This window comes from Papio anubis, chromosome 20, assembly GCF_008728515.1.
Source record: "Papio anubis isolate 15944 chromosome 20, Panubis1.0, whole genome shotgun sequence".
NCBI classification, from domain to species: domain Eukaryota; kingdom Metazoa; phylum Chordata; class Mammalia; order Primates; family Cercopithecidae; genus Papio; species Papio anubis.
The window spans coordinates 2,735,258-2,757,308 of record NC_044995.1 but is presented as its reverse complement, the minus strand read 5'-3'; the positions used below and the strand labels follow the sequence as shown (position 1 = coordinate 2,757,308).

General features: G+C 49.0%; 1 protein-coding gene across 1 annotated transcript in view; it reads left to right on the top strand.

The window, feature by feature from the left end:
• The first annotated feature begins 5,086 nt into the window (after positions 1-5,086).
• The window catches only part of BHMG1 (basic helix-loop-helix and HMG-box containing 1), a 36,691-nt gene continuing 19,726 nt past the window's right edge, over positions 5,087-22,051 (top strand). The window contains exons 1-3 of the mRNA XM_009194758.4: positions 5,087-5,277; positions 9,925-10,029; positions 17,468-17,597. Coding sequence (XP_009193022.2) covers positions 5,126-5,277; positions 9,925-10,029; positions 17,468-17,597 — 387 coding nt within the window. The 5' untranslated portion in view covers positions 5,087-5,125. The remainder of the gene's footprint in view (positions 5,278-9,924; positions 10,030-17,467; positions 17,598-22,051) is intronic.

Here is a 22,051-nt window from a genome sequence, read left to right as displayed (position 1 = left end):
GGTGGGAAGCAAATTAGGCGGGCGGAGGAAAAGAACGACTCGAACTCCCGGGAGACAAAGCCGGAGCGGACTTGGCAGCGCAAGCGCAGGGCGCTTCCCCGCGGAGCGCGCTGGGAGATGGAGTCTAGCCAGGAGGGCTCCATTTTTGCCCGGGGCCCTTGGGAAGGGAATTGAGAGTATTGCAATAGGGTGTTGCTGAGGGGTGGAGAGTTGGGGAAGAGCACATTTATTGATTCATTTGTGCCGATCAACACAATAGCTAACAGTTCCTTATGCTTTTCCAAAGTCATTCCCATCCATCCCCTTCTTCTTCTTTTTTTTTTTTTTTTTTTTTTTTTTTTTTTTTTTTACGTAGTCTTGTTCTGTCACCCAGGCTGGAGTGCAGTGGCGTAATATCAGCTCACTGCAACCTCCGCCTCCTGGGTTCAAGCGATTCTCCTGCCTCAGCCTCCTGAGTAGCTGGGATTACAGGCGCCCGCCACCACGCCCGGCTAGTTTTTGTATTTTTTGTAAAAACGGGGTTTCACCATGTTGGTCAGGCTGGTCTTGAACTCCTGAGCTCGCGATCCACCCTCCTCGGCCTCCCAAAGTGCTGGGATTACAGGCATGAGCCACTGCGCCAGGCCCATCCCCTCCCTTCTTACCTCCTGATTTACAAATGAGAAAATTAAGCCTTAGGAGGAAGGAAAGTCCCATGCATTAGGAGTTAGTCCACATCACAGAATAGCAGCTCCACATCGCTCGAGCCCAGGAGTTCGAGGCAGTTAGCTGGGGTTACACCACCGCCCGCCATGGAGTTCAGCCTGGGCGACAGAATGAGACCCTGCCGTCTCTTTTTGGGTGACAGAATGAGACCCTGCCGTTTCTTAAAAAAAAAAAAAAAGAAGAAGAAGAAGAAGGCCGGGCGCGGTGGCTCACGCCTGTAGTCCCAGCACTTTGGGAGGCGGAGGCGGGCGGATCGCGAAGTCAGGAGATCAAGACCATCTTGACTAACACGGTGAAACCCCGTCTCTACTAAAAATACAAAAAAAATTAGCCGGGCGGGGTGGCGGGCGCCTGTAGTCCCAGCTACTAGAGAGGCTGAGGCAAGAGAATGGCGTGAACCCAGGAGGCGGAGCTTGCAGTGAGCCGAGTCCGCGTCAGCCAGGGTGGGACAGAGCGAGAGTCCGTCTCAAAAAAAAAAAGAAAAAAAAAAGAAGCTCCACGAGGGCAGAGATAATTGTGTACCTTGTTCAAGCACCTAGAACAGCGTAAATATGTTTTCAGTAAATATTTATTGCATCAGAACTATATGCCAGACACCCTGCAGACAACCCTAGTAAGAATTACCATCCTAAATTTATAAGGCAGAAAGAGATTAAGCCTCTTGTCGCTGGCAACACAGCCAAGAAAACGATTTGAACTGAAATATATTGGATTTCAGGGCTTCTACTCTTGACTAGATCGTTAGATCACCTCCCCTTAAGATGTATTTTCCAGGCTGGCTGCGGTGGCTCACGCTTATAATCTCAGCCTGGAGACTGGATTTAGTCCAGGAGTTCAAGACCAGCCTGGGCAAAAAAGTGAGACCCTCGTCTCTACAAAAAAAAAAGGGGGGGGGGCAATTATTTTATTTTTTTCATTTATTTATTTATTTATTTATTTATTTATTTATTTATTGAGACAGTCTTGCTCTGTCGCCCAGGCTGGAGCTTATTCAACCTCCACCTCCTGGGTTCAATGATTCTCTTGCCTCAGTCTCTCGAGTAGTTAGGACTACAGGCGCGCCCCACCACGCCCGGCTAATTTTTGTATTTTTAGCAGAGACGGGGTTTCACCATTGTTGGCCAGGCTGGTCTGGAACTCCTGACCTCAAATGATTCGTCCGCCTCGGCCTCCCAAGAAGGCCCAATTCAAATGGCCCTCCTCTTTGAGTCCTTTCCCAACATATTGTTCTCTGCATTAACCGAGTTCCCGTCTGACCGGATTCTCATGTGTCGGAGGTTCTCATGGCCTTGATTGCACTGGGAAGACAGTGGCTAAATTCCCACCATCCAGCCTGGTGCTTGGCACATAGGAGGCCCTCATGAAACAAGAACTGAAGGGAAAACGTGGAAATGGGGCACCACAGGGCCAGAAGGGACACAAGCGAGCTCTCTCGCTCTCTTCCTGAGAGTTGGCAGTTGGGGAAACCCAGCCTCCTTGGGATGCAAAGGCCCTGGACCACTGGGGTCGTGCAGGGGCGTGACCGCTTAAAAAGGCGGGTGGCTGAGCGGGCGTTGATTGGCCGCCTAGCGGCTCACGCCGGCAAAGGCCTTGTCAGAAGGCTTGAGGCCCAGCTCACGCTGTGCAAGACGACAGGGCCCTTCCCGAGGCGCGCGTGCGCACGGCCACTTGCACCCTGCCCTTTCAACCCCGTCGTCTCGTGCCCAGCACACCTTGGCTGGAACTGGTGGGGGCGTGGCCTGGCCTCAGGAACGCACTCTTGCTCTGCTCTTCACGCCTCGCGCAGGATCCTCGCGCCGGGAGGATTCGCACCCAACCCCAAGCCGGGTTGGGAACGTGGTGTCCGAGACCGTCTGGGACCCCCGCGCGCGGCCGTCTTTCCGGGACCCGCGCGAGACGCTGTCTGATCGGGCTCCCTAGAGTGGGGCCCGGAGAAACCAGAACGGCGGGGGCAGCCTCACGCCATTTTGCACGCCCTGAGGCGGGTGCTGGAGGCCAAGGGGAATGGGGCGCGGGGCAGGGTGACTCCCCCAGCACTAGCTGGGCTTAGGGGAACCCGGGATCCCCACAGGAGCCTCTTTCGGGGGGTGTCTCAGGGGAATAGAACATGCTCTGGGTGCAGGGCCGCGGGCGAAGGAGTATACGTTTGAAGGCAGGGGTCCAAGTTCGAGTTTGAGGAACAGAAGACTCTGTTTATGTTGGGGATCCGGGCTCTCGAGTTCCGATCTGGGATCTCGGGATTTGTGTCTAGGGGTGACTAGTTCTGGAATCTGAAGGGCTTGGGTTTTGTGACTGGAAGCTTTCTCCTTGGAATCCAGAGATCCCAATTTGGGGATCTGGAAGTCTTAGTTCTGAGTTATGATGTAACATTTTGAGAGTCTGGAGCCTAATTTGGGGCAATTGAAGCCTCAGTGTAGATTTAGGGCCTAAATCCCAATGTATCGTATGAGGCTTTAGGATCTGGAGTTGCAGTTCGGGTCTTTAAAAGCACGTATTAGGGCCCGGAGTGCCCACTTTGAGTATGGGAGCTCCCAGTTTTAAGGTCTGGGGTTTCAGAGTAGGACCCACATTCAAGATCTCAGTTTTAGGGTTGGGGCCACAATTTGAGGGACAATATGGGGGTCTAAGAGGTCAATTTGGAGGAGTGAGGTTTGCTTCATAGGGTCCTGGATTTCTTATTTTAGGATATAGGTTCATAGTGTTACAGCTTGTGGTCTGTAATCTTAGTATTAGGATCATATTTGGAGATCAGAAGTTGACAGTTTGAGGGTCTGGGGTGTCTCAGTATTACAATTTAGGGTTTGTAGGTTTGGGAGGGCTCCTTTTTTTGTTTTTGAGATAAGATCTCACTTTGTCACCCAGACTGGAGTGCAGTGGTGCGATTTTAGCTCACTGTAGCCTTGACCTCCTGGGCTCAAACAATCCTCCCACCTCAGCCTCCCAAGTAGCTGGGACTACAAGCATGTGCCACTATGCCCAGGTAATTTTTTTTTTTTTTTGTAGAGGTGGAGTTTTGTCATATTACCAGGCTGGTCTCAAACTCCTGAGATCAAGTGATCCTCCCGCCTTGGCCTCCCAAAGTGCTAGGATTGCAGGCTTGAGCCACTGTGCCTGGCTTTGTGAGGGCTCCAAAGTGAGGATTTAGGTCCTCATTTTGGGACTCTAAAGTATTAGTTTTAGTGTCTTGTTTTTTTTGTGTTTTTTTTTTTTTTTTTTTTTTTTTTGGGGGACAGAGTCTCCCTGTCTCACCCAGGCTGGAGTGCAGTGGTGCAATCTTGGCTAACTGCAGCCTCTGCCTCCCGGGTTCAAGCAATTCTCCTGTCTCAGCCTCCCGAGTAGCTGAGACTATAAGCGTGTGCCACCACACACAGCTAATTTTTGTATTTTCAGTAGAGATGAGTTTCACCATGTTGACCAGGCTGGTCTCGAACTCCTGACCTCAGGTGATCCACCTGCCTTGGCCTCCCAAAGTGCTGGCATCACAGGCATGAGCCACCACCCCTGGCCAGTTTTAGTGTCTTAAAATCACAGTCTGTAGGTCTCAAGCCACACTTTTAAGGCCTGGTAGTCTCTGTTTCAGAGTCTGGCATCTCACTATTAATGTCTAAGTTCTGAAGTCAAGCTTAGGGGTTTGCTGGTTTTAGTTTTAAGTCTGGATCATGATTTAAGGCCCAGATTTACAATTTGGGATTCACAGATTTGAGTTTAGAGGTTTAGGGGTTTGTTTTTGTTTTTTGAGACACAGTCTTACTTTGTTGTCCGGGCTGGAATGCAGTGGCTTGATCCTGGCTCACTGCAACCTCCACCTGCTGGGTTTGAGTGATTCTCCTGCCTCAGCCTCCCGAGTAGCTGGGATTACAGTCGTGCACCCCCATGCCTGGCTAATTTTTGTATTTTTAGTAGAGACGGGGTTTCACCATGTTGGCCAGGCTAGTCTCAAACTCCTGACCTCGATTGATTTGCCTGCCTCGGCCTCCCAGAATGCTGGGATTACTGGTGTGAGCTACCACTCCCGGCCAAGGTTTACCTGTTTAATTTGGGTCTCTGGGCCGGGCGCGGTGGCTCAAGCCTGTAATCCCAGCACTTTGGGAGGCCGAGGCGGGTGGATCACGAGGTCAGGAGATCGACTATCCTGGAGTTAACATGGTGTTCCCCGCCCTACTAAAAATACAAAAAACTAGCCGGGTGTGGTGGCGGTGCCTGTAGTCTCAGCTACTTCGAGCTGGAGGCGGAGAATGGCTGAACCTCGAGGCGGAAGCCAGTGAGCAGAGATCACGCCACTGCACTCCAGCCTGGGAGACACAGCGAGACTCTGTTCCCAAAAAAAAAATTTGGGTCTCTGGGCCCATGCACTTCTGCAGTTAAAATGTGGACTCTTATTGTGGGATCTCTGGGTGCTCAAAGGAGCATCATAGGGAAAATGAAGGGTGCCCATCAGGCTTCCTGCCCATCATTCCCGCAATCTCAGAGGTCACTAATCATTCTTTTTCCCTCTTTGCAGATGTTCAGTTCCAGCAGATGCTTGTGTTCCTCTGAACAGCCCAGAGCTAGTTCAGTGGGTCCCAGTGACAGGTAAGGGCTTGCCCCATCTCCCTTATAGCCCCAGCCACTCTCATTGAATAATAACAACAAAAACATTTGCTGAGCATTTACCATTTGCTAGATTCTTTGCCAAACCTTTTGTTTGTATGATAACTGTTAATCCATACAACAACCCCCATGAGGAAGTATATACAAAGATGCCTACCATTTTCCAGATGAGAATACTCTGAGATGATCAGCAAAGATCATTTATTTCTTACTTATTTATTTATTCATTTATTTATGAGACAGGGTTTCACTCCCATTGCCCAGGCTGGAGTGCAGTGGTGCGATCCCAGCTCACTGCAACCTCCGTTCCCGAACTCAAATGATTCTCCTGCCTCAGCCTCCCGAGTAGCTGGGACTACAGGCACATGCCTCCACGCCTGGCTAATGTTTATATTTTTTGTAAAGATAGGGTTTTGCTATTTTCCCCAGGCTAGTCTTCAACGCCAGGCTTCAAGTGATCTGCCTGTCTCAGCCTCCCAAAGTGCTGGGATTACAGGTGTAAGCCACCATGCCCGGCCCATGTCTTTTTTTCTTTTTCTTTTTTTATTTTTATGGCAAAGATAACTTCTAAGGTCCTTGCAGCCTGTGACATTCTGAGTTTGTTTGTTTTCAGAGATACGGTCTCACTCTGTTGCCCATGCTAGAGTGCAGTGGTGGCATCATATAGCTCACTATAGCTTCAGATTCCTGGTTTTGAGCCTAGGCTTGATCCTCCTGCTTCAGCCTTCTGAACAGCTAAGATTACAGGCACATGCCACCACACCCAGCCAATTTTTCTATTTGTTGTAGAGACAGGGTGTTGCTATGTTGCTCAGACTTGTCTGGAACTTCTGGCCTCAAGTGATCCTCCTGTCTTAGCCTCCCAAAGTGCTGGGATTACTAAGCCGCCACGCCCAATTGACATTCTGAGTGTCTTTCTTTCTTTCTTTCTTTCTTTTTTTTTTTAGACAGAGTCTAGCTCTGATGCCCAGGCTGTAGAGTGCAGTGGCACGATCTCAGCTCACTGCAACCTCCACCTCCTGGGCGCAAGTGATTCTCCTGCCTCAGCTTCCCAAGTACCTGGGATTACAAGTGCCCACCACCACGCCCAGCTAATTTTTTTTTGTATTTTTAATAGAGACAGGGTTTCACTGTGTTGGCCAAGCTGGTCTCAAACTCCTCAACTCGTGATCCACCTGCCTTGGCCTCCCAAAGTGTTGGGATTAAGGCGTGAGTCACTGCACCCGGCCCATTTTTTGTTTGTTTGTCTGTCTGTTTTTGAGACGGAGTCTTGCTCTGTCGCCCAGGCTGGAGTGCAGTGGTACGATCTCGGCTCACTGCAAGCTCTGTTCCCAATTCACGCTATTCTCCTGCCTCAGCCTCACGAGTAGCTGGGACTACAGGTACCCACCACCATGCCTGGCTAATTTTTTTGTTGTTGTTTGTATTTTTAGTAGAGACGGGGTTTCACCATGTTAGCCAGGATGGTCTCGATCTCCTGACCTCGTGATCCACCTGCCTTGGCCTCCCAAAGTGCTGGGATTACAGGCATGAGCCACCACACCTGGACTTTTTTTATTTTTATTTTTTTTTGAGATGGATTTTCACTCTTGCTGCCCAGGCTAGAGTGCAATGGCGTGCTCTTGGCTCACTGCAACCTCCGCCTCCCGGGTTCAAGCAATTCTCCTGCCTCAGCCTCCTGAGTAGCTGGGACTACAGGCGCCAGCCACCACGCCCAGCTAATTTTTGTATTTTTAGTAGAGACGGGGTTTCCCCATGTTGGTCAGGCTGGTCTCAAACTCCTGACCTCAGGTAATTCACCCGCCTCGGCCTCCCAAAATGCTGGGATTACAGGCGTGAGTCACCAAGCCTGGCCTCTTTCCTTTTTTTTTTTTTTTTTTTTGAAACAAGGTCTTGCTCTGTCACCTAGTCTGGAATGCAGTGGTGCAATTACAGCTGACTGCAGCCTTGACCTTCTGGGCTCAAACAATCTTCCCACCCCAGCTCCCTGAGTAGCTGGGACCATAGGTGCGCACCAACACGCCTGGCTAATTTTTGTATTTTTCATAGAGATGGATTTTTGCCATGTTGCCAAGGCTGGTCTCAAACCCTTGGGATCCAGTGATCCACCCAGCCTCCCAAAGTGCTGGGGTCACAGGCATGAGCCACCACACCTGGCTCTTTCTTTTTAGACGGGGTCTTGCTCTGTTCCCCAGGCTGGAGTGCAGTGACATGATCACAGTTCACTGCGACTTTGACCTCCCAGGCGGAAGCAATCCTCCCACGTCAGCCTCCCAAGTATGCAGGACCACAGGTACACTCCACTAAGCCCAACTAATTTTTAAAAAAGGCCAGGTGTGGTGGCTCTCACCTATAACCCCAGCACTTTGGGAGGCCAAGGTGAGTGGATCACCTGAGGTCAGGAGTTTGAGACCAGCCTGGCCAACAGGGTGAAACTCCATCTGTACTAAAAATACAAAAATTAGCTGGGCGTGGTGGTGGATGCCTGTAATCCCAGCTACTTGGGAGGCTGAGACAGGAGAATCACTTAAACTCAGGAGGCAGAGGTTGCAGTGAGCCGAGATGGTGCCATTGCACTCCAGCCTGGGCGACAAGAGAGAAACTGTCTCAAAAAAAAAAAAAAATTGTGGACATGGTCTCTCTATGCTGCCTACACTGCTCTGAAACTCCTAGGCTCAAGTGATCTTTCTGCCTCAGCCTCCAAAAGTGCTGGCATTACAGGCGTGAGCTGCCATGTCTTTACTTCCATTCTTTTATTCACGCATTCATTCATCCATCAAGCACCTACCAAGTATAATGAATCTTATAGAGGGGATTGTCACAGCAGATTAGGAGTTGGATCAGATTTCTCCCTCCCTCCAAAGTCTGGAAAAATAAAAAATAAGGCCAGAGTTCATGTTAACCCCTACCATCTCCCCCCAGTGACTTTCCATCCAACTATCTCTTCATTAACTCCAAAATTAAGCATCTACGGGGTTATGTCCTGATAAACCTATCATAAATTGAAAATACTGTATGTCAAAAATGCATGGTTGATGGCTCATGCCTGTAATCTCAGCACTTGGCAAAGCCAAGGTGGGCTCATCACTTGAGATCAGGAGTTTGAAACCAACCTGGCCAACATGGTGAAACCCCATCTGTACTAAAGATACAAAAATTAGCTGGGCATGGTGGTGCACGACTGTAATCCCAGCTACTCAGGAGGCGGAAGCAGGAGAATCACTTGAACCCGGGAGGTGGAGGTTGCAGTGAGCCAAGATCGCGCCACTGTACTCCAGCCTGGGCAACAGAGCAAGACTCAGTCTAAAAAAAGAAAAAAAAAGAAAAAAAAAAACATGGCTGATTGGGAGCTGTCCAGTGTTGCTGCCCAACACAGTAAGAGAAGTATGACTTCTACTGAATTTGTATGGCTTTCACACCATCCTAAAGTCGAAAAATGTTAAGTCCGACCATTATAAGATGAGGACTGTGTGCTTTGTTCAGGTTCTCTACCTAGATGCTATGCTCAGAAGAAGCACCATGAAGAAAATGAAGAATGCCTATCCCGCTGCCCATTCCTCCTGGAATTTTAGAGTTGCCCCCAATTCATACTTTCATCCCCCTTTCTAGATGTGGGGGTCCTTGTGTTGATAAAGACTCTTAGTTGCAATAAACAGAAACCTAGCAAAAAGTGGCTTAAGCATAAAAAGGGACTTATTGGATCTTTTCTTTTTTTTTGAGATGGAGTCTCACTCTGTCGCCCAGGCTAGAGTGCAGTGGTGCGATCTTGGCTCACTGCAAGCTCCGTCTCCTGGGTTCACGCCATTCTCCTGCCTCAGCCTGCCCAGTAGCTGGAACTACAGGCGCCTGCCACCACGCCGGGCTAATTTTGTATTTTTAGTAGAGACGGGGTTTGACCGTGTTAGCCAAGATGGTCTCGATCTTCTGACCTCGTGATCCACCTGCCTCGGCCTCCCAAAGTGCTGGGATTACGGGCGTGAGCCACCACGCCCAGCCTATTGGATCATTTAAACAAAAAATTCAAGGGTGTCAGCCTTGGCTGGTTCCAGGATGGAGGTTAAATGATGTTGCCAGGAATCTGTTACTCTTGGTTCTGGTATTGTCTGCGATGGCTTCTGTCTCAAGCAGGTTATCCCTTTGTTTTATTTATTTTATCTTATCGTTTGTTTGTTTGAGATGGAGTCTCGCTCTGTCCCCCAGGCTGGAGTGCAGTGGCGTGATAGCTCACTGCAACCTCCGCGTCCCGGGTTCAAGGGATTCTCCTGCCTCAGCCTCAGCCTCCTGAGTAGCTGAGATTACAGACATGTGCTACCAGGCCAGGCTAACTTTCTTGTAGTTTTAACGAAGATGGGGTTTCACCATGTTGGTCAGGCTGGTCTCAAACTCCTGACCTCAAATGATCTGCCTGCCTTGACCTCCCAAAGTGCTGGGATTACAAGCGTGAGTCTTTGTGCCCAGCTGCAGGTTGTCCCTTTGGAAGGGCAAGATGGTTCCCAGCAGCTCCAGGTCCATATCTTGCCAACTCCATATACCCAGAAGAGAAAGCCTCTAAGGTTGATGAACTCTGATTGGCCAAACCTGGGATTACCACTCCAACCCTGAACCAATCACTGTGACTATTCTTGGCAGAACCTTGGTTTTGTGCTCCCTAGTGGAAGGAGAAGATAAGGTCAGCCCCTCTGAACCACGTGGACTGAGAATGGAGGAGAAATGGTTGCTCAAAGGAAAATTGAGGTACTGTTAACAGAAAAGGGGGGATTGGATGTTGGTCAAGCAAAAACAGCCCATTCATCAACACCTCTTACCCCTAAAATCCTTCTGACAAATGACTGTCCACCCACTTTCTTTCTTTTTTTTTTCGAGACGGAGCTTCACTCTTGTTGCCCAAGCTGGAGTGCAATGGTGCAATCTCAGCTCACTGCAACTTCCACCTCCCGGGTTCAAGTGATTATCCTGCGTCAACCTCCCAAGTAGCTGGGATTACAGGTGTGTGCCATCACACCCAGCTAATTTTTTGTATTTTTATTTAAAACGGGGTTTGACCATGTTAGTCAGGCTGGTCTTGAACTCCTGACCTCAGGTGATCCTCCCGCCTCGGCCTTCCAAGGTGCTAGGACACAGGTGTGAGCCACTGCACCTGACACCACCCGCTTTCTTGAACTAACATTTCATGAACACTCCCTATGTACCAGGCACTATACAAAACACCTTCCAGACAGGATCAAGGTTTTCCTAACCACCTCCATTTTGTAAAAGAGGAAGAAACAGGCACAGAGAAATGAAAGCAGTTGCCCAAAGTCACACAGCAAGTGGCGGAACTAGGATTGGAATCCCAGTGTTTCTGCTTCAAAAACTTGAGCTTATATATCAACCTTTATGCCACCTCCTGGGACTGTCCCCTGCTTTGTCCCACTTTGGGGCAGCTCTTACTCTTACATCCCTACACACTATTAAAACAAATGAAGGCCAGGCACGGTGGCTCATGCATGTAATCCCAACACTTTGGGAGGCTGAGTCGGGTGGATCACAAGATCTGGAGATTGAGACCATCCTGGCCAACGTGGTGAAACCCCATCTCTACTAAAAATACAAAAAAAAAAAATAGCCAGGTGTGGTGGTACATGTCTGTAATCTCAGCTACTTGGGAGGCTGAGGCAGGAGAATTGCTTGAACCTGGGAGATGGAGGTTGCAATAGCCGAAATCATGCCACTGCACTCCAGCCTGGGCAACAAGGGGAGATTCCATCTCAATAACAGTAAAGTAACTAGGATATGTTCAGGTTGATTATCTCAGGGAAAAGGAAACTTGGGAATTAGTTTCATAGACCACTTCAGAAGTCTAAGAGGCTATCCCAAGACCTCTCAGTATTCATTAATTCAATAATGTTTTACTGAGTCGGGCGCAGTGGCTCATGCCTGTAATCCCAGCACTTTGGGAGGCCAAGGTGGGCGGATCACAAGGTCAGGAGTTAGAGACCAGTCTGGCCAACGTGGTGAAACCCTGTCTGTACTAAAAATACAAAAGTTAGGAGGCGTGGTGGCGGGCACCTGCTATCCCAGCTACTTGGGTTGCTGATGCAGGAGAATCGCTTGAACCCAGGAGGCGGAGCTGAGATCATGCCACTGCACTCCAGCCTGGGCAACAAGAGTGAGACTCCGTCTCGGGGGGGAAAAAAAGAAAAATATTAACAATTATGATTTATGATAGTATTAATATAAAGACAAGTATACTACAGATGGGGTGATATTTATTTTTTGTTCTAATTTAAAAGGAATTAGAATATTTTCATGAGCCCCTAAAAGTATCATGGGTTCTAAGCACTGTGCTTTCTGCATTTTATGGATCAATCAGCCTGGGATATAGCAATAAATAAAACAAAAATTCTTGTCCTGTGGGTAATCCCAGCTACTTGGGAGGCTGAGGTAGGAGAATCACTAGCCCAGGAGGTGGAGGTTGTGGTGAGCCAAGAGCCCACCACTACACTCCAGCCTGGGCAGCAGAGCAAGACTCTGCCTCAAAAACAAACAAACAAATAAACAAACCAATTCTTGCCCTCTTGGAGTTCATATTTATAATTAATAAATAAATAATGAAAGAAATAAGATTTCACAGCCTGTACAATATAGAGAGACCCTGTCTCCACAAAAAAATTTATTTTAAAATTTATTTTTATTTTATTATTTATTTATTTATTATTATTTTTTTTTGAGGTGGAGGTTTTGCTCTTGTTGCCCAGGCTGGAGTGCAATGGTGCAATCTCGGTTGCTCATTGCAACCTCCGCCTCCTGGGTTCAAGCGATTCTCCTGCCTCAGCCTCCCAAGTAGCTGAGATTACAGGCACCTGCCACCATGCCTGGCTAATTTTTGTATTTTTAGTAGAGACGGGATTTCACCACGTTGATCAGGCTGGTCTTGAACTCCTGATCTCAGGTGATCCACCCATCTCGGCCTCCCAAACTGCTGGAATTACAGGTGTGAGCCACCACGCCCAGCTTAAAATTTATTTTTAAAAGTTTTTTTGTAGAGGCAGGGTCTCACTATGTTGCCCAGGCTGGACTCAAACTCCTGGGCTCAAGGGGTCATCCTGCCTCGACCTCCAAAGTGCTGGGATTACAGGTGTGAGCCACCGCACCCAGCCTTGTCTCTACAAAAAAATTTAAAATATAGCCTGGCCTGGTGGTGCGTGCCTAAAGTCTCAGCTACTTGGGAGACTGAAGCAGAAGGATTGGTGGAGTTCAGGAGTTTGAGGTTACAGTGAGCTATGATTGTGCTATTACACATCAGCCTGGGTGACAGAGCAACTCATTGTCTCTTTAAAAACAAACAAGCAGGGCTGGGCACAGTGGCTCATGCCTGTCCCCGTGCTTTGGGAGGCTGAGGCAGGCGGATCACGAGGTCAGGGGATCGACACCATCCTGGCTAACATGGTGAAACCCCGTCTCTACTAAAAATACAAAAAATTAGGCCGGGCGCGGTGGCTCACGCCTGTAATCCCAGCACTTTGGGAGGCCGAGGCGGGCGGATCACAAGGTCAGGAGATCGAGACCACGGTGAAACCTCGTCTCTACTAAAAATACAAAAAATTAGCCGGGCACGGTTGTGGGCGCCTGTAGTCCCAGCTACTCGGGAGGCTGAGGCAGGAGAATGGCAGGAACCCGGGAGGCGGAGCTTGCAGTGAGCTGAGATCCGGCCACTGCACTCCAGCCTGGGCGACAGAGCGAGACTCCGTCTCAAAAAAAAAAAAAAAATACAAAAAATTAGCCAGGCATGGTGGTGGGTGCATATAATCCCAGCTACTTGGGAGGCTGAGGCAGGAGAACGTGAGGCCAAGGAGGCGTGAACCCGGGAGGCAGAGCTTGCAGTGAACTGAGATCTCACCACTGCATTCCAGCCTGGGTGACAGAGCAAGACTGTGTCTCAAAACACACAAACAAACAAAACAAAACAACAACAACAAAAACCAGGGCAAAAGAACATTCCAAACAGAGGGAATAGTAAAGGCCCTAAGGCAGAAATAAACTTGGCAGTCTAGAGAAACAGAAAGAAAACCCATGTGGCTGGAGCTGACCTGTTCCCTGAAAACCCAGAGGGCACAGCTGAGATTAGTGGATGCAGATATAGAGACTGTGAGGGAGGAAACTGGCTAAAACCCAAACCATCCAGCAAAGAAAGAGGCAGCCCTAGCAGGTGGTCCCTGGCTCCTGGAGGCCCCTGAGAGCAGAGCCCAGGTTGTACTTATTCAGGACTACTGCCCAGGGGATGCCAAGACATTGGGATTCCCAGCCACTCAGTTGCTCCCTAACCTCTGTGTTTGCCCAGAAGTTTCGCCCAGTGCTTTGTAAAACCTGTAAAACCCAGAGTAAACATCCAGGGACTATGGTTTATAGGAAACTCTCTGAGACAAGGTCAAATAACACCTTGAACTTTATAAGTAGACCTGGACACTTTTTCTTCCTTGCTTCCTGAGTTGTTTGTTGCCGGGTCTTCCAAGGGCCCCTCTAGAACACACGGGAAATAATGTGCAATATATATATATTTATCAGGGCTAGACAGGAGTTTAAGGTCAGCCTACTCAATTTACCTCTAAGGATAGAACCCCAACACCCCCTTGGCTCAAAGTTATGGTTTCTACCAGGAGGTAATTTGAGGACTCATCAGTGATTTTTTTCTTTTTTTGAGACAGAGTTTTGTTCTGTTGCCCAGGTTGAAGTGCGGTGGTGTGATCTCAACTCACTGCAACCTGTGCCTCCTAGGCTCAAGCGATTCTCCTGCCTTAGCCTCCCGAGTAGCTGGGGTTACAGGCGCTCGCCACCACACCCGGCTGATTTTTATATTTTTAGTAGAAACAGGGTTTTGCCGTGTTGGCCAGGCTGGCCTTGAACTCCAGGGCTCAAGTGATCTGCCCACTTCAGCTTCCCAAAGTGCTGCGATTACAGGTGTGAGCCACCATGCCTGGCCAACGTTTTATTTTTTTGTAAAGGCGAGGTCTCACTTTTTTGCTCAGGCTGGTCTTGAACTCCCGGGCTCAGGTGATCCTCCCACCCTGGCCTCCCAAAGTGCTGGGATTACAGATGTGAGCCACCACACTTGGTCAAAAGCAAAACACAGCCTCTTTATGTATTGGTGACACTGCACTTGCTACTTAGCATTCAGATCAATTTCCTTGTACAAGCTTCTTTTTTTTTTTTGAGACGGAGTCTCGCTCTGTCACCCAGGCTGGAGTGCAGTGGCTGGATCTCAGCTCACTGCAAGCTCCACCTCCTGGGTTCACGCCATTCTCCTGCCTCAGCCTCCCGAGTAGCTGGGACTACAGGCGCCCGCCACCTCACCTGGCTAGTTTTTTGTATTTTTTAGTAGAGACAGGGTTTCACCGTGTTAGCCAGGATGGTCTTGATCTTGTGACCTCGTGATCCGCGTGATCCGCCTGTCTCGGCCTCCCAAAGTCCTGGGATTACAGGCTTGAGCCACTGTGCCCGGCCTATTTTTACTTCTTTTTTTTGAGAGTCTGGCTCTGTCGCCCACAATCTCAGCTCACTGCAGCCTCCCAGGTTCAAGCAATATTCGTGCCTCAGCCTCCCAAGTAGCTGGGATTATAGGCACGTGCCACCATATCCAGCTAAGTTTTGTATTTTTAGTAGAGATGGGGTTTTGCCATGTTGGCCAGGCTGGTCTCGAACTCCTGTCCTCAAGTGATCAGCCCACCTCAGCCTCCCAAAGTGCTGGGATGGCAGGTATGAGCCACCACGCCTGGCTTCCTTTTACAAACTTCTATAACACCAAGCAACACTTTTTTCTTTGTCACGGCCAGCTTCATAGACATGTGCAGTCACATAGGGCCCTGTGCTTAGGATGATTCGATGCTTGGTTTGATGCTCTGCTCTCACCATGTTTTTTTGTTTTGTTTTGTTTATGAGACGGAGTTTTGCTCTTGTTGCCCAGGCTGGAGTGCAATGGTGTGGTCTCAGCTCACCACAACCTCCGCCTCCCAGGTTCAAGCTATTCTTCTGCCTCAGCCTCCCTAGTAGCTGGGACTTCAGGCATGCGTCACCACGCCCGGCTAATTTTGTATTTTTAGTAGAGACAGGGTTTCTCCATGTTGGTCAGGCTGGTCTTGAACTCCTGACCTCAGGTGATCTGCCCGCCTCAGCCTCCCAAAGTGCTGGGATTGCAGGCATGAGCCACCACACCCGGCATGCTCTCACCATCTTTAAATTCTCAATTTTTGAATAAGAGGCTCCATATTTTCGTTTACAATGGCCCGTTAACCCAGTAAATTATGTAGCTTTTTCTGGTCTTACTTGCAATTTTGTTTGTGTGACAATTTGATTAATTACCTTAGCCCCAACTATACTGTAATCTCCAGAACAAGGGGCTGTATTTGTTCTTGGTGTTTTTTGTTTTATTTTTCAAGACAGGGTCTCATTCTTTCACCCAGACTAGAGTATAATGGGGTGATCACAGCTCACTGCAACCTCGACCTCCCTGGCTGAAGTGATCCTCCTACCTCAGCCCCCCAAGTAGCTGGAACTATAGCCATGTGCCACCTAGGTGGTGGAGCGCACTTCTTTTTTTTTTTCTGAGATGGAGTCTCGCTCTGTCGCCCAGGCTGGAGTGCAGTGGCATGATCTCCGCTCACTGCAATCTTCGCCTCCCGGGTTCATGCCATTCTCCTGCCTCAGCCTCCTGAGTAGCTGGACTACAGGCGTCCGCCGCCATACCCGGCTAATTTTTGTATTTTTAGTAGAGATGGGGTTTCACCATATTAGCCAGGCTGGTCTCGAACTCCTGACCTTGTGATCTGCCCGCCTTGGCCTCCCAAAGAGCTAGGATTATAGGCATGAGCCACTGCACCCGGCCGGTGGAGCATACTTCTACAAAAAATAAAAAAGTTAGCCAGCCAGCGATTCTCCTGTCTCAGCCTCCTGAGTAGCTGGGGTTATGGGTGCCCACCACCACGCCCGGGTAATTTTTTTGTATTTTTAGTAGAGACGGGGTTTCACCATGTTGGCCAGGGTGGTCTCAAGCTCCTGAGCTCAAGTAATCCACCTGCCTCAGCCTCCCAAAGTGCTAGATTACAGTCGTGAGCCACCGCGCCCAGCCAACACAACTTATTTCATGTCCTTATTTATTAATTCACTTGGCAAATACACAGTGAGTCGTCACAATATGCCAGACCATGTTCTAGGTGCTAGGGGTGCAGTGGTGCCCCCAACACAGGTGACAGCCTGGTGAAGTGATCAGAGGTGTGTGAGCACCAGGGCACAGGGGCCTTAGCAGAGCCACCTCACCCATCCTGTGGAATCAGTTGATGGGAGAGAGCCAAAGGAAGCAAGAGAGGACACCAGAATGATCAGCTGGGGCAGGATGCAAATGATAAGCCACATTAGGGACTTTTCTTTTTTGAGGTAGAGTCTCACTCTGTCGCTCAGGCTGTAGTGCAGTAGCGTGATCTCAGCTCACTGCAACCGCCACCTCCCGGGTTCAAGAGATTCTCCTGCCTCAGCCTGCCCCAGTAGCTGGGATTACAGGTGCCTGCCACCCCGCCTGGCTAATTTTTGTATTTTATTTATTTATTTATTTATTTATTTATTTATTTATTTATTTGAGACAGAGTCTCACTTTGTCTCCCAGGCTGCAGTGCAGTGACACAATCTTGGCTCACTGCAACCTCTACCTCCTGGGTTCAAGGGATTCTCCTGCCTCAGGCTCCTAAAGTGCTAGGATTACAGGCATGAGCCACTGCACCCAACCCACCTTAGGCACTTAAACTTGATCCTTAACAATGAGATGACATGGAGAGGTTTGAAGCAAGAGAGTGACGTGGTCAGATTTGTGTTTCAGAAAGGTCACCCTGACTCTAGCAGAAAGTAGGGGTGGAAGAGGCCAAATGGCAGGGTTGAGTGAACTATTGGGATGTTAACACATGGACTAGGGCAGGGCTGTGAGGTTGAAGAGAAGGCGATGGAGGAGGAGTGGGTAAGATTTGGTGACTGACTGATTAAGGGCTAAGGGAACGTAACAAGTACGGGTGATGCCTGGGATTCTGTCTTGAGTGTCCAGGGTAGGGTGCAGGCAGCCCTAAAATGGGTAACACAGACAGGAGGTTTGCGGGTTAGATGTGGAATTCAGTTTTGGATGTCCTAACCAAAACCAGCTCCTGTCCCCAAACAGGAATCAGAGGAACCAAAACCAGCTCCTGTCCCCAAACAAGAAGCAGAGGAAAAACCACACTAGCAAGCTGCAAGAGTTGGCACTGCTGCTGCCCATAGCCCTGAAGACGAGGACCAAGAAGCTCACAAAGGTACAGGGACTAGAGGAGAGGGGCCAGATTTGGGAGGCAGGTCTTTAAATAGCAGCAACTGGGTCACCCTCTCCTGGGAAACCTAGACAGATCCTTTCAGTGGCAGCATTCAAATGGGAATGGGGCTATTCTGAACGGGAATTTCTGGGAGTCTGTGATCCCATAACTAGGTGCCTGGAGGATGCTTTTTTGCAAAGGAGACAGGAGAAACCGGGCTGGGGAAATAGAGATAGCACAAAGATCATTGTTCCAGGAATCAAATAGCCATGGGTTTGAGCCCTCTAGCTTCACAGCTGCAGAACTCTGGGCAGTTCCTCAGGCTACCCAGACTTTTTTTCTTTTTTCTTTTTCGCTTTTTGAGAGGGAGTCTCGCTTTGTTGTTCAGGCTGGCGTGCAATCTCCGCTGATTACAACCTCCACCTTCTGGGTTCAAGCAATTCTCCTGCGTCAGCCTCCCGAGTAGCTGGGATTACAGGTGCCCACCACCACGCCCAGCTAATTTTTGTATTTTTAGTAGAGACAGTTTCAAAGTGCTAGGATGACACTGTGCCTGGCCAACTTTCTAAGCTTCAGTTTTCTCAACTGTCAAACAAGGGAAAAGAACTCTTGGAGCCGGATGCAGTGGCTCACGCCTGTCATCCCAGCACTCTGGGAGGCCGAGGCAGGCGGATAACCTGAGGTCAAGAGTTCGAGACCAGCCGTGCCAACATGGTGAAACACCATCTCTACTAAAAAGGACAAAACTTAGGCGGGATGCTGTGGCTCATGCCTGTGATCCCAGCACTTTGGGAGGCTAAGGTGGGCGGATCACGAGGTCAAGAGATCGAGACCATCCTGGCCAACATGGGGAAATCCTATCTCTACTAAAAATACAAAAATTAGCTGGGCATGGTGGTGCGTAACTGTAGTCACAGCTACTTGGGGGGCTGAGGCAGGAGAATTGCTTGAACCCGGGAGGCAGAGGTTGCAGTGAGCCCAGATCATGCCACTGCACTCCAGCCTGGCAACAGTGCAAAACTCCCTCTCAAAAAAAATTAAATTAAAAAAAAAAAGACAAAACTTAGCCGGGTGTGGTGGTGGGTGCCTGTAGTCCCAGCTACTCAGGAGACTGAGGCACAAGAATCACATGAACCTGGGAGGTGGAGGTTGCAGTGAGCCGAGATTGTACCACTGCACTCCACCCTGGGTGACTCTTGCTACCCAGAGACACTGTGAGACCAAAATGACAATATAGCTGTGACAAGCCCAGTGCATAGCATGCCTCAAGTAAACGTCAGTTTCCCCTCTAGCACCTTGTTTTGTGACCTATGGGTATCATCTCTATTAGGCAGGAATAGGTAAGGTTTCCCTCTGCGTCCCCATAGGCTACTCCAGAAATGCATATAGTGCTAAGCTAACACCTTGTGCCCAGTGGGAGTACCTTAATATGAAATTCAGATCTTGAAGCCTTGGTAGGATATTTTCCTGCTCTGTTTCCTCTCATGCATTTATCTACTCATTCATTCATCAGGCATTATGAAAGATTGTTGGATGCAGGCAGCTGTTCTGTTACAATAGGGAGAGGCAAGGAAATTTGAGACTCAGTGCTCATCCTCTGGGAACTCAGAATCTGGTCAGGAAGATGAAGATTTGAACACAGGGGCCAGGCATGGTGGCTCATGCCTGTAATCCCAGCACTTTGGGAGGCTGAGGTGGGTGGATCACCTGAGGTCAGGAGTTCAGGACCAGCCAGGCCAATATGGTGAAACCCCATCTCTACTAAAAATACAAAAATTAGCTGGGCGCAGTGGCTCACTCCTGTAATCCTAGCACTTTGTGAGGCCGAGGCTGGTGGATCACTTAAGGTCAGGCGTTCAGGACCAGCCTAGCCAACATGGTAAAACCCTATCCCTACTGAAAATACAAAACAATTAGCCAGGCATCGTGGCATGTGCCTGTAATCCCAGCTACTCAGGAGGCTGAGGCAGGAGAATTGCTTGAACCCAGGAGGTGGAGGTTTCAGTGAGCCGAGATTGCGCCACTGCACTCCAGCCTGGACAACAGAGCCAGACTCCATCTCAAAAAAAAGAAAAAAAAAAATTAGCTGGCTGTGATGGCACGCACCTATAATCCCAGCTACTTGGGAGGCTGAAGCATGAGAATCACATGAGCCTGGGAGGTGGAGGTTGCAGTGAGCTAAGATTACACCACTGCACTCCAGCCTGGGCAGCAAAGCAAGACTACGTCTCAAAGGAAAAAAAAAAAAAAAAAAAGATTTGGCTGGGCGCAGTGGTGGTTCTTGCCTGTAATCCCAGCACTTTGGGAGGCCGAGGCAGGTGGATCACTTGAGGTCGGGAGTTTGAGACCAGCCTGACCAACATGGAGAAACTCTGTCTCTACTAAAAATACAAAAAATTAACCAGGCGTGGTGGTGCATGCCTGTAATCCCAGCTACTCGGGAGCCTGAGGTAGGAGAATCGCTTGAACCCAGGAGGCAGAGGTTGTGGTGAGCTGAGATCATGGCATTGCACTCCAGCCTGGCAACAGAGCAAGACTCTGTCTAAAAAAAAAAAAAAAGATTTAAACACAGGAAAAACTGATCCCAGCTAGAGTGTGTGACTTGCCTTTAGAGAGGTTCAGAGGAGTGGGTGTTTGGGACAGATTTGCCTAACCCTGACCCTAACCCTAACCGTTATCCTGCCTACCACATCTGTCAACTACCGGGTCACATGGATTCTCCTAAATCTCTCTCACTAGTAGGTGCTTTATATATAAAAGCTGTATTAAATCCCTGAGTTTCCTATGGTAACAAATCACCTCAGACTTTAGTGGCTTAAAACAACACAAATTTATTCTGTCTTCTTTTTTTTGGAGATGGAGTCTCGCTCTGTTGCCCAGGCTGGAGTGCAGTGATGCGATCTCGGCTTACTGCAACCTCCGCCTCCCAGGTTCAAGTGATTCTCCTGTCTCAGCCTCCCGAGTAGCTGGGACTATAGGTACACGCCACCACGCCTGGTTTTTTTGTTTTTTGTTTTTTGTTTTTTTTGTATTTTTAGTAGAGACAGGATTTCACCATATTGGTCAGACTGGTCTCAAATTCCTGACCTCAGGCGATCCACCCTCCTTGGCCTCCCAAAGTGCTGGGATTATAGGTGTTAGCCACCGTGGCCAGCCAAATTTATTCTCTTACAGTTCTGGAGTTCGGAAGTCCAATATCTGTCTCAGTGGCTTTTTCACTTGTTTGGTTGTTTTGGGGTTTTTAGGTTTTGTTTTTGTTTTGTTCTGTTTTATTTTTGAGACAGGATCTCACTCTCTCACCCAGGCTGCAGTGCAGTGGCTTGACCTCAGCTCACTGCAGCCTCTGCCTCCCAGGCTCAAGTAATCCTCCCACTTCAGCCTCCCAAGTAGCTGATACTACAGGCTCATGCCACCCACTGCCACACCCAGCTAATTTTTTGTATTTTTGGTAGAGACAAGGTTTCACCATGTTGCCCAGGCTAGTCTCAAACTCCTGACCTCAAGTGATTCACCCACCTTGGCCTCCCAAAGTGCGGGGATTACAGGCATAAGCTACTGCGCCTGGCCGGTCTCACTGGTTTCAAGTCAAGTTGTCAGCAGGATTGGTTCCTCTTAGAAGCTTTGGAGAGTTTGTTTCCTTTCTCTTTGCCAACTTCTGGGGGCTGCCTGCATTCCTTGACTCATCATGGTCCCTCAAAGCCAGCATGGAAGCATCTTCAAATCTCTTTCCTGTCCTACCACTTCTGTTGTCACATTGCCTTGTCTGCCTTTGACATTCCTGCCTCCATAAGATTATATGTGATTACACTGGGCCCACCCAGATAAACAGGAATAATCATAGCATCTCAAGACCCTTAACACGGCCAGACACGGTGGCTCACGCCTCTAATCTCAGCAGTTTGGGAGGCTGAGGCGGGTGGATCACCTGAGGTCAGGAGTCTGAGACCAGCCTGGCCAACATGGTGAAACCCCGTCTCTACTAAAAATATAACAAATTAGCCAGGAGTGGTGGCGCATGCCTGTAATCCCAGCTACTCAGGAGGCTGAGGCAGGAGAATCATTTGAACCCAGGAGGCAGAGGTTGCAGTGATCTAAGATCACACCATTGCACGCCAGCCTGGGTGAGAGAGCAAGACTCTGTCTCAAAAAAAAAAAAAAAAAAGATCCTTAACTCAATCATATCTCATATCTGCAAAGTCCTTTCTGCCATACAAGGCAACATATTCATAGGTTCTAGGGACTAGGACATGGACATCTTTGGAACTTTGGGGGGAGGCATTATGCAGTCCATCATGGTGCTAAAAATATTTGAGGAATGTGAGTTTTTGGCATACACAGGTGCTGGAATAGCCCTTGGGGAGCCAGAGATGACTACGACACAGTCCCTGCCCTCGAGGAATGGCAGTCTCGTCAGGGGACTGGCAACATTTCATAAATGACTTGATGGCCACATCTCT